Source organism: Notechis scutatus, chromosome Z, assembly GCF_049901735.1.
Source record: "Notechis scutatus isolate UNSWTSFEM ecotype Mainland chromosome Z, rNotScu1.2, whole genome shotgun sequence".
NCBI classification, from domain to species: Eukaryota; Metazoa; Chordata; class Lepidosauria; order Squamata; family Elapidae; genus Notechis; species Notechis scutatus.
In genome coordinates this window covers 122,830,584-122,844,240 of record NC_142025.1, presented here as the reverse complement: position 1 = coordinate 122,844,240, position 13,657 = coordinate 122,830,584, and the positions used below count along the sequence as shown (strand labels likewise).

Below are 13,657 nucleotides of genomic sequence, written 5' to 3'. Positions count from 1 at the left end.
ATTCTATTCTATTCTATTCTATTCTATTCTATTCTATTCTATTATTCCATTCCATTCCATTCTATTCTATTCTATTCTGTTCTGAATTTTTGCAGGCTGTCGATCAAAATCATTTTTATTCAACTTAGATACAGATAATCAGAGTTGGAAGAGGCCTTGGAGGTCATCTAGTCCAACCCCTATGCCCAAGCAGGAGACCCTACCCCATTCTGACAAGGGCAGTCTTCTTCAAAGCTTCCAAGGATGAAGCTCCCACAATTTCTGAATAACAAAGGAAGAAGAGAAGCTGGGTGGGACGGGCTTGGAGTCATCTGGTCAACCCCCTTCTGCCCAAGCGGGAGACCCTACACCATTCCTGACAGATTGGCAGTCAATCTCTTCTTGAAAGCCTCCAGGGATGAAGCTCCCACAACTTCTGAAGGCAACTTCTATTCCACTGAATATAGAATACAGGAGTCGGAAGGGACCTCGTGGGTCATCTAGTCCAACCCGCTCCTCCCAAATTAGGGGGGTCTCTACACCATTTCTGACCGATTGCAGTCCAGTCTCTTCTTGAAAGCCTCAATATATTACATATTGACATGATTATTATTATTACTATTTTTATTCCTACAATCTAACCAACTGCACCATTTCCCCCATGTAGTATTCGTGTAGTATTCTATATTTTCTCTACCTTGCAATTTTGGAGGGGAGTTTGACCCCTTTCTTCACAATCCCTTATTTGCTTTAGGATCACGCTCTCCGTGGGGATGCGAATCCAATGCCCAACTTCGCGCGTTTGATAGGCTGATCCTTGCGCGCGGTTCATACATGGACGGTGATCTATTGGATTCCTTTCTTTAAATACCCTTTCTAAATCCTCCCTTCAAAGAAACATTTCCGGTCTCCGTTCTATTGGGAGAGAGCGGTAGGTTTCTTTTTATTTATTTATTTATCTATTTTTATTTTATTGATTTACTTTTATTGATTTATTTACTTTTATTCATTTATCTATTTCTTGGATTTCTTTGGTTTGTCAGTGGCTGACAAGATCAAACAAATAGTTTGTGTGTATTCTTGTAACCGTTTCCTTAGTTTGGTCCAATATTTTATTTTATTATTTTATTTTATTTTATTTTATTTTATTTTATTTTATTTTATTTTATTTTATTTTATTTTATTTTATTTTATTTTATTTTATTATTTTATTTTATTTTATTTTATTTTATTTTATTTTATTATTTTATTTTATTTTATTTTATTTTATTTTTATTTTATTTTATTTTATTATTTTATTTTATTTATGTTATTTTATTATTTTATTATTTATTTTATTTTATTTTTTTTATTTTATTTATTATTTTTTTTATTTTATTTTATTTTATTTATTTTATTTTATTTTATTTTATTTTATTTTATTTTATTATTTTATTTTATTTTATTTTATTTTATTTTATTATTTATGTTGTTATTTTATTATATTTTATATATATTTTATTTTATTTTATTTTTATTTTTATTTTATTTATTTTATTTATTTTATTTTATTATTTTATTTTATTTTATTATTATATTTATTATTTGTTATGTTATGTTATGTTATGTTATGTTATGTTATGTTATTTTATTTTATTTTATTTTTATTTTATTTTTATTTTATTTTATTTTATTTTATTTTATTTATTTATTTATATTATGTTATTTATGTTATGTTATGTTTATTTATGTTATGTTATATTATTTTATTTTATATTTATTTTATATATTTTTTATTTTATTTTATTATTTTATTTATTTTATTTTATTTTATTTTATTTTATTTTCTATTTTATTTTATTTTATTTTATTTTATTATTTTATTATATTTTATTTTATTTTATTTTATTATTTTATTTTATTATTTTATTTTATTTTTTATTTTATTTTATTTTATTATTTTATTTTATTATTTTATTTTATTTTATTTTATTTTATTTTATTTTATTTTATTTTATTTTATTTTATTTTATTTTATTTTATTTTATTTTAAGGGCAGGGCCACCCCATTGTGAAAGAAGGGAACAGACCACAGGGAATAAGCAGAGCTGGAAGGGACCTTAGAGGTCATCTAGTCCAACCCCCAACCCCCTCCCAGGGCCACCCCATTGGGAAAGAAGGGAACAGATAACAGGGAATAAGCAGAGCTGGAAGGGGCCTTGGAGGTCATCTAGTCCAACCCCCCCCCCGGCCGCCCCATTGGGAAAGAAGGGAACAGATAACAGGGAATAAGCAGAGCTGGAAGGGGCCTTGGAGGTCATCTAGTCCCCCCAACCCCCCCCAGGGCCACCCCATTGGGAAAGAAGGGAACAGATAACAGGGAATAAGCAGAGCTGGAAGGGGCCTTGGAGGTCATCTATCCAACCCCCAGGGCCGCCCCATTGGGAAAGAAGGGAACAGATCACAGGGAATAAGCCGAGCTGGAAGGGACCTTAGAGGTCATCTAGTCCAACCCCGCCCAGGGCCACCCCATTGGGAAAGAAGGGAACAGATCACAGGGAATAAGCAGAGCTGGAAGGGGCCTTGGAGGTCATCTAGTCCAACCCCGCCCAGGGCCACCCCATTGGGAAAGAAGGGAACAGATCACAGGGAATAAGCAGAGCTGGAAGGGACCTTAGAGGTCATCTAGTCCAACCCCGCCCAGGGCCACCCCATTGGGAAAGAAGGGAACAGATCACAGGGAATAAGCAGAGCTGGAAGGGGCCTTAGAGGTCATCTAGTCCAACCCCGCCCAGGGCCACCCCATTGGGAAAGAAGGGAACAGATCACAGGGAATAAGCCGAGCTGGAAGGGACCTTAGAGGTCATCTAGTCCAACCCCGCCCAGGGCCACCCCATTGGGAAAGAAGGGAACAGATCACAGGGAATAAGCAGAGCTGGAAGGGGCCTTGGAGGTCATCTAGGTCCAACCCCCCAGGGCCGCCCATTGGGAAAGAAGGGAACAGATCACAGGAATAAGCCGAGCTGGAAGGGACCTTAGAGGTCATCTAGTCCAACCCGCCCAGGGCCACCCCATTGGGAAAGAAGGGAACAGATCACAGGGAATAAGCAGAGCTGGAAGGGGCCTTGGAGGTCATCTAGTCCAACCCCGCCCAGGGCCACCCCATTGGGAAAGAAGGGAACAGATCACAGGGAATAAGCAGAGCTGGAAGGGACCTTAGAGGTCATCTAGTCCAACCCGCCCAGGGCCACCCCATTGGGAAAGAAGGGAACAGATCACAGGGAATAAGCAGAGCTGGAAGGGGCCTTAGAGGTCATCTAGTCCAACCCCGCCCAGGGCCACCCCATTGGGAAAGAAGGGAACAGATCACAGGGAATAAGCCGAGCTGGAAGGGACCTTAGAGGTCATCTAGGTCCAACCCCGCCCAGGGCCACCCCATTGGGAAAGAAGGGAACAGATCACAGGGAATAAGCAGAGCTGGAAGGGGCCTTGGAGGTCATCTAGTCCAACCCCGCCCAGGCCACCCCATTGGGAAAGAAGGAACAGATCACAGGGAATAAGCAGAGCTGGAAGGGGCCTTAGAGGTCATCTAGTCCAACCCCCCAGGGCTACTCCATTGTGAAAGAAGGAACAGATAACAGGGAATAAGCCGAGCTGGAAGGGACCTTAGAGGTCATCTAGTCCAACCCCGCCCAGGGCCACCCCATTGGGAAAGAAGGGAACAGATCACAGGGAATAAGCAGAGCTGGAAGGGACCTTAGAGGTCATCTAGTCCAACCCCCAACCCCCAACCCCACCCCATTGGGAAAGAAGGGAACAGATCACAGGAATAAGCAGAGCTGGAAGGCACCTTGGAGGTCATTTCCAGTCCAACCCCCAACGTATTTTGGGGGTACGCCTTGCTGGGGGTGGGGGATGCCAAACGGTCAAACATTTCCTGTTTGAAACAACCCCCCCCCACACACACACACACTCACACTGCCCCCGCATGCCCAGCTGGAGAGGCTGGGAGGGAGGGGGGCCACGGAGATCCGCCCCCAGAGGGAGGAGCAGCTGCCCCCCAGAGAAGGAGGCGAGGGCCGCCCCGCTTGGCCCTCCACTCCGCTGGGGGAAACCAGGGCTGGCGGGAGCCAGAGGTGAGTTGAGGATGATGGGGGGGTTGGTCTTTTTGGGGTGGTCCTGAGTCCTCAGCCTCCTCCTTAACCCCCCACCTCTCAAAGACTTTGGGGGTGGGGTCTCAGTTGGGGAAAAAACGGGGTCTTGATCTAGTCGAAGGAGGGACGGGGGGTCTCCTTGTGACTATCTATCTCCCCTCCAATTTTCTTTTGGGGTTGAATTTTGCACACAACTGGGGTGTGTGTCTGTGTGTGTCTGTGTGTGTGTGTGTGTGTGTGTGTGGTAGCCTCCTTACAACCCCTCTCCCACCCCCCCTTCCCCAATTTCCCTCCCCCCCTTTCCTTCCTTCCTTCCTTCTCTTCCTCGCCCGGTTGGGGAGGTTGGGGGGCACCCCGAGGTCCTCTAAAGGGACCCACCCACCCCCCACACACAAAATCCGACAGGGGTTGGAGTTGCAGGGGAGGGAGGTCAATCTGGGTGAGGGTTTCTCTGGGGGGAGGGAGGGAAAGCAGCCAACCCCAACTGGGTGTGTGTGTGTGTGGAGGTGTGTGTGTGTGGGGGTGTTTCATTGGAGGGTTTCAGAGGTGGGGGGAATTGGAGGGAGATAGATAGTCTCAGGAGACCCCCTCCCGTCCCTCCTTCGACTAGATCCAAGACCCGTGGGCCCCCGTTTTTCCCAGCTGAGACGCCCCCCCCCTCAAAGTCTTAGGGTGGAGCAGACTTTTAAAACGAAGGGGGTCCCCAAAATCCCCCCTCCCCATTTTCGCAGGCCTTGCCCCCCCACTTCCCTCCTGGGTGTCTGGGCAAGGGTTGGGTCTGGAGCAGGAGGGGGCAGTGGGGGTGGAGGCTCTGGAAGAGCAGGAAAAAAAACGGGGGCCGTCCGAGTGACCCCTGGGTAGCCCCCTCTCCTCCACCCCACCCCCTCTCCGCGAAGGTAGAGCAGCTTTAGCAATCCGGGTGTCGCAAAGAGGTGAGTAAACAGGGTTGGTGCGCGTGGCACGCTGAGCTTTGAGCCAGGTTTGGGGGTGGGGTGGGGGGTGGAAAAAGCAACCCCCTGCCCCTTAGCAGACCCCCGAGACGTAGGGCAGGGTGGGGGAGGGAGGGAGGGAGGGGGGGGCTGAAAGCTGGGCCCAATTCACCCTTCGGAGGAGGTTTGGGAGGCCAAGAGGTGCTAATTCTGGCCCTGGGGGTCAGGGCACCACCAGGAGATCACCAAGCTGGGGGCTGGGCCAAGAGGGGTGGGCGGGTGGGTGGGGGGTGGGGGGAACCTTGGCAATGAGTGGGGGTCTCGACGTTGGGCCCATGGCAGGAGGAGGCGGGCTAGGTGGGATGGGGGTGGGTGGCCCCTTTAAGACCCGTGGACCCCACCCCCAAAAAAATCTTCCGGAGGCTGGTTGCAAAGCAGGAGGGAGGGGCGGAGTCTCCAAGCGTGGCCCCTTAAGACTTGTGGACCCCCCATAATCTCCCTGGCCGGTTGCAAAGCAGGAGGGAGGGGGGTCTCCAAGCGTGGCCCCTTTAAGACTTGTGGACCCCCAAATCTCCTTGGCTGGTTGCAAAGCAGGAGGGAGGGGGCGGAGTCTCAAGCGTGGCCCCTTTAAGACTTGTGGACCCCCCAATCTCCTTGACTGGTTGCAAAGCAGGAGGGAGGGGAGGGTCTCCAAGCGTGGCCCCTTTAAGACTTGTGGACCCTCCCAGAATTCCCCCTTGGCTGGTTGCTTTGCTGGGCTGGGGGGGGGAGTCTGAAGCGTGGCCCTTTAAGACTTGGCCCCTAGACCTCTCCTGGCTGGTTGCAAAGCAGGAGGGAGGGGGGTCTCACGTGGCCCCTTTAAGGGGACCCCCAATCGCCTGGCTGGTTGCAGGAGGAGGGGCCTCACTCCCCTTAAGACTTTGGACCGGCCCAAATCTTTTTGGCTGGGTCCACAAGTCTTAGGGAGGGGCAGAGTCTCAAGCGGTGCCTCCTTCTTGGGACCCCCAATCTCCTTGGCTGGTTGCAAAGCCAGGAGGAGGCGGGGGTCCACAGGTCTTGGGGCCCCTTTAAGACTTGTGGACTTCAACTCCCAGAATTCCCTCCCTTCAGCTTTGCAACCAGCCTGGGAATTCTGGGAGTTGAAGTCCACAGGTCTTAAAGGCCACGCTTGAGACCCCTCCCCTCCCTCCTTCTTTGCAACCACCTCAGGAGATTATGGGGGTCCACAGTCTTAAAGGGGCCACGCTTGGAGACCCCTCCCCCTCCCTCCTGCTTTGCAACCAGCCCAGGGAGATTATGGGGGGGGTCCACAGGTCTTAAAGGGGCCACGCTTGGAGACCCCTCCCCCTCCCTCCTGCTTTGCAACCAGCCCAGGGAGATTTTGGGGTGGGGTCCACAGGTCTTAAAGGGGCCACGCTTGGAGACTCCTCCCCCTCCCTCCTGCTTTGCAACCGGCCCAGGGAGATTTTTTGGGGGGTCCACAGGTCTTAAAGGGGCCACGCTTGGAGACCCTCCCCTCACTCCCTGCTTTGCAACCACCTCAGGGAGGTTTTTTTGGGGGGTCCACAAGTCTTAAGGGGGCCACGCTTGGAGACCCCTCCCCTCCCTCCTGCTTTGCAACCACCCAGGGAGATCTTTTGGGGGGTCCACAGCTCTTAAAGGGGCCACACCCCCCCATGCCACATAGCCCGCCTCCTCCTGCACTGGGCCCAACGTCGAGGCCCGGGTGGGATTCCCACCTGCGCCACCCCGATAACCCCTCCTGGCTCCAGGCGTCCACGGCTGATAAGGCCCGTCTCCCGCAGGGCCCCCGGGGTGGGGGTGGGGGTGGGGAGGGGGTGGGGGAGGAGAGGCAGGCCAGGGTGGGCCCTGATAACCCGCCTGGCACGGCTTGGCGCCTGCAGAATTTCTCTGCCTGCTTTTCTCTCTCTTGGTTGCAGGGCTGCTCCGCCGGGGACGATGGAGGTTTGGGCCGACCGCCTGCGGCAGTGGTAAGCCGGGGAAGGCCTGATCTCCTCACCCCCTTCCTCATCCTCACCCACACCGCCCACCCCCAATGCCACACACACACACACACATCCATTGTATTCCTGCAATGAACGACACCCCTGCGAGGTCGACCGGCGGGAGAAAGAAGCCGTGGCTGGTCTTTTCTTTCCCCCAACACCCCCTCGCTCTTCATTCCAGATCAGGCACAAACCGGGGCAGAGGTCCTACACCATCTACCGCAACGCGGCCGAGGACGATGGGGACCCCGATCGCGGGGCTGCAGATCAAGATGGAGGAGCGGCCCAGGGGGACCCCAGGGTCCCCGTCCCAGCGGCCCCAAGGCCGGCCGGCCGCCTCCGCGGAGCCACCGGTGGAAGACGGGGGTCTACCTGGCCTTGGTGGGCCTCCTCCTGCTCATCGTAGGTGAGGAAGGGGGCCGCGGGACACCCCCACCCTCCTGTCATCGTGGGCTCCCACCCCGCACAGCTTGGAAGGAGGGTCCTCCTTTGGGTCCCCAATAATGGGTGGGGGTCCCAAAGGGCCCCTCCGGGTGCTTTTCCTGGCTTTGGGAGGGGTTCTTTGAGAGGGGGTCTTTGTGAGGGGGTCTGTGTGGGGCTCTTTGGGAAGGGGTTCTTTGTGAGGGGGCTCTTTGTGAGGGGGTCTGTGTGGGGGCTCTTTGGGAGGGGTTCTTTGTGAGGGGTCTTTGTGGGGGTCTGTGTGGGCTGTTTGGGAGGGTCTTTGTGAGGGGGTCTTTGTGAGGGGGTCTGTGTGGGGGCTCTTTGGGAAGGGTTCTTTGTGAGGGGGTCTTTGTGAGGGGTCTGTGTGTGGGTTCTTTGTGAGGGTCTTTGTGAGGGTCTGCGGGAGCTATTTGGGAAGTTCTTTGTGAGGGGGTCTTTGTGAGGGGGTCTGTGTGGGCTCTTTGGGAGGGTTCTTTGTGAGGGTCTTTGTGAGGGGGTCTGTGTGGGGCTCTTTGGGAGGGGGTTCTTTGTGAGGGGTCTTTGTGAGGGGTCTGTGTGGGGGCTCTTTGGGAAGGGGTTCTTTGTGAGGGGTCTTTGTGAGGGGGTCTGTGTGGGGGCTCTTTGGGAGGGGGTTCTTGTGAGGGGGTCTTTGTGAGGGGGGTCTGTGGGGGCTCTTTGGGAGGGGTTCTTTGTGAGGGGGTCTTTGTGAGGGGGTCTGTGTGGGGGCTCTTTGGGAGGGGGTCTTTGTGAGGGGTTCTTTGTGAGGGGAGGTCTGTGTGGGGGGCTCTTTGGAGAGGGGTCTGTGGGGTTCTTTGTGAGGGGGTCTGTGTGAGGGGAAGGGTCTGTGTGAGGGCTCTTTGGAGGGGTCTTTGTGAGGGGTCTTTGTGAGGGGGGGGGTCTGTGTGGGGGCTCTTTGGGAAGGGGTTCTTTGTGAGGGGTCTTTGTGAGGGGGTCTGTGTGGGGGCTCTTTGGGAGGGGGTTCTTTGTGAGGGGTCTTTGTGAGGGGGTCTGTGTGGGGCTCTTTGGGAGGGGTTCTTTGTGAGGGGTCTTTGTGAGGGGGTCTGTGTGGGGGCTCTTTGGGAGGGGTTCTTTGTGAGGGTCTTTGTGAGGGGGTCTGTGTGGGGGCTCTTTGGGAGGGGGTTCTTTGTGAGGGTCTTTGTGAGGGGGTCTGTGTGGGGGCTCTTTGGGAGGGGTTCTTTGTGAGGGGTCTTTGTGAGGGGGTCTGTGTGGGGGCTCTTTGGGAGGGGTTCTTTGTGAGGGGTCTTTGTGAGGGGGGTGTGGGGGCTCTTTGGGAGGGGTTCTTTGTGAGGGGTCTTTGTGAGGGGGTGTGTGGGGGCTGTTTGGGAGGGGTTCTTTGTGAGGGGTCTTTGTGAGGGGTCTGTGTGGGCTCTTTGGGAGGTTCTTTGTGAGGGGGTGAGGGGTCTGTGTGGGGGCTCTTTGGGAGGGGGTTCTTTGTGAGGGGTCTTTGTGAGGGGGTCTGTGTGGGGGCTCTTTGGGAGGGGTTCTTTGTGAGGGGGTCTTTGTGAGGGGGTCTGTGTGGGGCTCTTTGGGAGGGGTTCTTTGTGAGGGGTCTTTGTGAGGGGGTCTGTGTGGGGGCTCTTTGGGAGGGGTTCTTTGTGAGGGGTCTTTGTGAGGGGGTCTGTGTGGGGCTCTTTGGGAGGGGTTCTTTGTGAGGGGGTCTTTGTGAGGGGTCTGTGTGGGGCTCTTTGGGAGGGGTTCTTTGTGAGGGGTCTTTGTGAGGGGTCTGTGTGGGGCTCTTTGGGAGGGGGTTCTTTGTGAGGGGTCTTTGTGAGGGGGTCTGTGTGGGGGCTCTTTGGGAGGGGGTTCTTTGTGAGGGGGTCTTTGTGAGGGGGTCTGTGTGGGGGCTCTTTGGGAGGGGTTCTTTGTGAGGGGTCTTTGTGAGGGGGTCTGTGTGGGGGCTCTTTGGGAGGGGGTTCTTTGTGAGGGGTCTTTGTGAGGGGTCTGTGTGGGGCTCTTTGGGAGGGGTTCTTTGTGAGGGTCTTTGTGAGGGGTCTGTGTGGGGGCTTTGGGAGGGTTCTTTGTGAGGGGGTCTTTGTGAGGGGTCTGTGTGGGGGCTCTTTGGGAGGGTTCTTTGTGAGGGGGTCTTTGTGAGGGGTCTGTGTGGGGGCTCTTTGGGAGGGGGTTCTTTGTGAGGGGTCTTTGTGAGGGGGTCTGTGTGGGGCTCTTTGGGAGGGGGTTCTTTGTGAGGGGTCTTTGTGAGGGGGTCTGTGTGGGGGCTCTTTGGGAGGGGTTCTTTGTGAGGGGTCTTTGTGAGGGGGTCTGTGTGGGGCTCTTTGGGAGGGGTTCTTTGTGAGGGGGTCTTTGTGAGGGGGTCTGTGTGGGGCTCTTTGGGAGGGGTTCTTTGTGAGGGTCTTTGTGAGGGGGTCTGTGTGGGGGCTGTTTGGGAGGGTTCTTTGTGAGGGGTCTTTGTGAGGGGGTCTGTGGGGGGCTGTTTGGGAGGGTCTTTGTGAGGGGTCTTTGTGAGGGGTCTTTGTGAGGGGGTCTGTGTGGGGGGTCTTTGTGAGGGGGTCTGTGTGGGGCTCTTTGGGAGGGGGTCTTTGTGGGGTCTTTGTGAGGGGGGTCTTTGTGGGGGTCTTTGTGAGGGGGTCTGTGGGGGGCTCTTTGGGAGGGGTCTTTGTGAGGGTCTTTGTGAGGGGGTCTGTGTGGGGGCTCTTTGGGAGGGGTTCTTTGTGAGGGGTCTTTGTGAGGGGGTCTGTGTGGGGGCTCTTTGGGAGGGGGTTCTTTGTGAGGGGTCTTTGTGAGGGGGTCTGTGTGGGGGCTCTTTGGGAGGGGGTTCTTTGTGAGGGGGTCTTTGTGAGGGGGTCTGTGTGGGGGCTGTTTGGGAGGGGTTCTTTGTGAGGGGGTCTTTGTGAGGGGGGTCTGTGTGGGGGCTCTTTGGGAGGGGGTTCTTTGTGAGGGGGTCTTTGTGAGGGGGGTCTGTGTGGGGCTCTTTGGGAGGGGTTCTTTGTGAGGGGTCTTTGTGAGGGGGTCTGTGTGGGGGCTCTTTGGGAGGGGTTCTTTGTGAGGGGTCTTTGTGAGGGGGGTCTGTGTGGGGGCTCTTTGGGAGGGGTTCTTTGTGAGGGGGTCTTTGTGAGGGGGTCTGTGTGGGGGCTCTTTGGGAGGGGTTCTTTGTGAGGGGGTCTTTGTGAGGGGGGTCTGTGTGGGGGCTCTTTGGGAGGGGGTTCTTTGTGAGGGGTCTTTGTGAGGGGGTCTGTGTGGGGGCTCTTTGGGAGAGGGTTCTTTGTGAGGGGTCTTTGTGAGGGGGTCTGTGTGGGGGCTCTTTGGGAGAGGGGTTCTTTGTGAGGGGTCTTTGTGAGGGGGTCTGTGTGGGGGCTCTTTGGGAGAGGGGTCTTTGTGAGGGGGTCTTTGTGAGGGGGGTCTGTGTGGGGGCTCTTTGGGAGGGTTCTTTGTGAGGGGGTCTTTGTGAGGGGGTCTGTGTGGGGGCTCTTTGGGAGGGGGTTCTTTGTGAGGGGGTCTTTGTGAGGGGGTCTGTGTGGGGGCTCTTTGGGAGAGGGTTCTTTGTGAGGGGGTCTTTGTGAGGGGTCTGTGTGGGGGCTCTTTGGGAGGGGGTTCTTTGTGAGGGGTCTTTGTGAGGGGGGTCTGTGTGGGGGCTCTTTGTGAGGGGGTTCTTTGTGAGGGGTGAGGGGTCTGTGTGGGGGCTCTTTGGGAGAGGGTTCTTTGTGAGGGGGTCTTTGTGAGGGGGTCTGTGTGGGGGCTCTTTGGGAGGGTTCTTTGTGAGGGGTCTTTGTGAGGGGGTCTGTGTGGGGGCTCTTTGGGGAGGGGGTTCTTTGTGAGGTCTCTTGTGAGGGGGTCTGTGTGGGGGCTGTTTGGGAGGGGTTCTTTGTGAGGGGTCTTTGTGAGGGGGTCTGTGTGGGGGCTCTTTGGGAGGGGTTCTTTGTGAGGGGGTCTTTGTGAGGGGGTCTGTGTGGGGGCTGTTTGGGAGGGGGTTCTTTGTGAGGGGGTCTTTGTGAGGGGGTCTGTGTGGGGGCTCTTTGGGAGGGGTTCTTTGTGAGGGGTCTGTGTGCATGGGGTTTGGGTGGGGGCTCTTTGTGAGGGGGTCTGTGTGAGGGCTCTTTGTGAGGGGGTCTGTGTGGGGGCTCTTTGGGAGAGGGTTCTTTGTGAGGGGGTCTGTTGTGAGGGGGTCTGTGTGGGCTCTTTGGAGGGGTTCTTTGTGGAGGGGTCTTTGTGAGGGGGTCTGTGTGGGGCTCTTTGGGAGGGGTTCTTTGTGAGGGTCTTTGTGAGGGGGGTCTGTGTGGGGGCTTTTGGGAGGGAGGGGTTTTGTGAGGGGTCTTTGGGGAGGGGTCTTTGTGAGGGGTGGGGGGCTGTTTGGGAGGGGTTCTTTGTGAGGGGGTCTTTGTGAGGGGTCTGTGTGGGGGCTCTTTGGGAGGGGTTCTTTGTGAGGGGTCTTTGTGAGGGGGTCTGTGTGGGGGCTCTTTGGGAGGGGTCTTTGTGAGGGGTCTTTGTGAGGGGGTCTGTGTGGGGGCTCTTTGGGAGAGGGTTCTTTGTGAGGGGTCTTTGTGAGGGGGTCTGTGTGGGGGCTCTTTGTGAGGGGTCTTTGTGAGGGGTCTTTGTGAGGGGTCTGTGTGTGAGGGGGTCTTTGTGAGGGGGTCTTGTGAGGGGGCTCTTTGTGAGGGGTCTTTGTGAGGGGTCTTTGTGAGGGGGTCTTTGTGAGGGTTCTTTGTGAGGGTTCTTTGTGAGGGGTCTGTGAGGGGGTCTGTGTGGGGGTCTTTGTGAGGGGTCTTTGTGAGGGGGTCTGTGTAGGGCTCTTTGTGAGGGGTGAGGGGTCTTTGTGGGGGTCTTGTGGGGCTCTGTGGGAGGGGTTCTTTGTGAGGGGTCTTTGTGAGGGGGTCTGTGTGGGGCTCTTTGGGAGGGGTTCTTTGTGAGGGGTCTTTGTGAGGGGGGGTCTGTGTGGGGGCTGTTTGGGAGAGGGTTCTTTGTGAGGGGGTCTTTGTGAGGGGGTCTGTGTGGGGGCTCTTTGGGAGAGGGTTCTTTGTGAGGGGGTCTTTGTGAGGGGGTCTGTGTGGGGGCTCTTTGGGAGGGGTTCTTTGTGAGGGTCTTTGTGAGGGGGGTCTGTGTGGGGGCTGTTTGGGAGGGGTTCTTTGTGAGGGGTCTTTGTGAGGGGGTCTGTGTGGGGGCTGTTTGGGAGAGGGTTCTTTGTGAGGGGGTCTTTGTGGGGGGGGTCTGTGCGGGGGCTGTTTGGGAGAGGGTTCTTTGTGAGGGGTCTTGTGAGGGGGTCTGTGTGTGGGGCTCTTTGTGAGGGGCTTTGTGAGGGGTCTTTGTGAGGGTCTGTCTGTGGGTCTTTGGAGGGCTTTGGGGGGTTCTGTGAGGGGCTTTGTGAGGGGGTCTGTGTGGGGGCTCTTTGTGAGGGGGTTCTTTGTGAGGGGTCTTTGTGAGGGGGTCTGTGTGGGGCTGTTTGGGAGGGGGTTCTTTGTGAGGGGGTCTTTGTGAGGGGGGTCTGTGTGAGGGGCTTTTGTGAGGGGGTGTCTTTGTGAGGGGTCTGTGAGGGGGTCTGTGCGGGGGCTCTTTGTGAGGGGTCTTTGTGAGGGGGTTCTTTGTGAGGGGTCTTTGTGAGGGGGTCTGTGTGGGGGCTGTTTGGGAGGGGGTTCTTTGTGAGGGGGTCTTTGTGAGGGGGTCTGTGTGGGTGGGGTTCTTTGTGAGGGGGTCTGTGAGGGGGTCTGTGTGGGGGTTCTTGTGAGGGGTCTTTGTGAGGGGGTCTGTGTGAGGGCTCTTTGTGAGGGGGTCTGTGTGGGGGTCTGTTTGGGGGGGTCTTTGTGAGGGGGTCTTTGTGAGGGGGTCTGTTGTGGGGGGTTCTTGTGAGGGTCTTTGTGGAGGGGGTTCTTTGTGAGGGTCTGTGAGGGGGTCTTTGTGGGGGTTCTTTGTGAGGGGGTCTTTGTGAGGGGGTCTTTGTGAGGGTGTGGGGGCTCTTTGTGAGGGGTTCTTTGTGAGGGGGTCTTTGTGAGGGGGGTCTGTGTGTGGGTTCTGTGTGAGGGGGTCTTTGGGAGGGAGGGGTCTGTGTGTGGGTTCTTTGTGAGGGGGTCTGTGTGGGGGCTGTTTGGGAGAGGGTTCTTTGTGAGGGGTTCTTTGTGAGGGGTCTTTGTGAGGGGTCTGTGTGGGGGGTCTTTGTGAGGGGGTCTTTGTGAGGGGCCTTTGTGTGAGGGGGGTCTGTGTG

The 13,657-nt window shown here is 54.5% G+C and overlaps 1 protein-coding gene across 1 annotated transcript in view; it reads left to right on the top strand.

Moving 5' to 3' along the window:
• The first annotated feature begins 7,000 nt into the window (after nucleotides 1–7,000).
• The window catches only part of TFR2 (transferrin receptor 2), a 27,351-nt gene continuing 20,694 nt past the window's right edge, over nucleotides 7,001–13,657 (top strand). Inside the window, 4 exon segments of the mRNA XM_087947412.1 lie at nucleotides 7,001–7,006; nucleotides 7,157–7,299; nucleotides 7,301–7,355; nucleotides 7,357–7,453. Of these exon segments, the coding sequence (XP_087803538.1) occupies nucleotides 7,001–7,006; nucleotides 7,157–7,299; nucleotides 7,301–7,355; nucleotides 7,357–7,453 (301 nt within the window).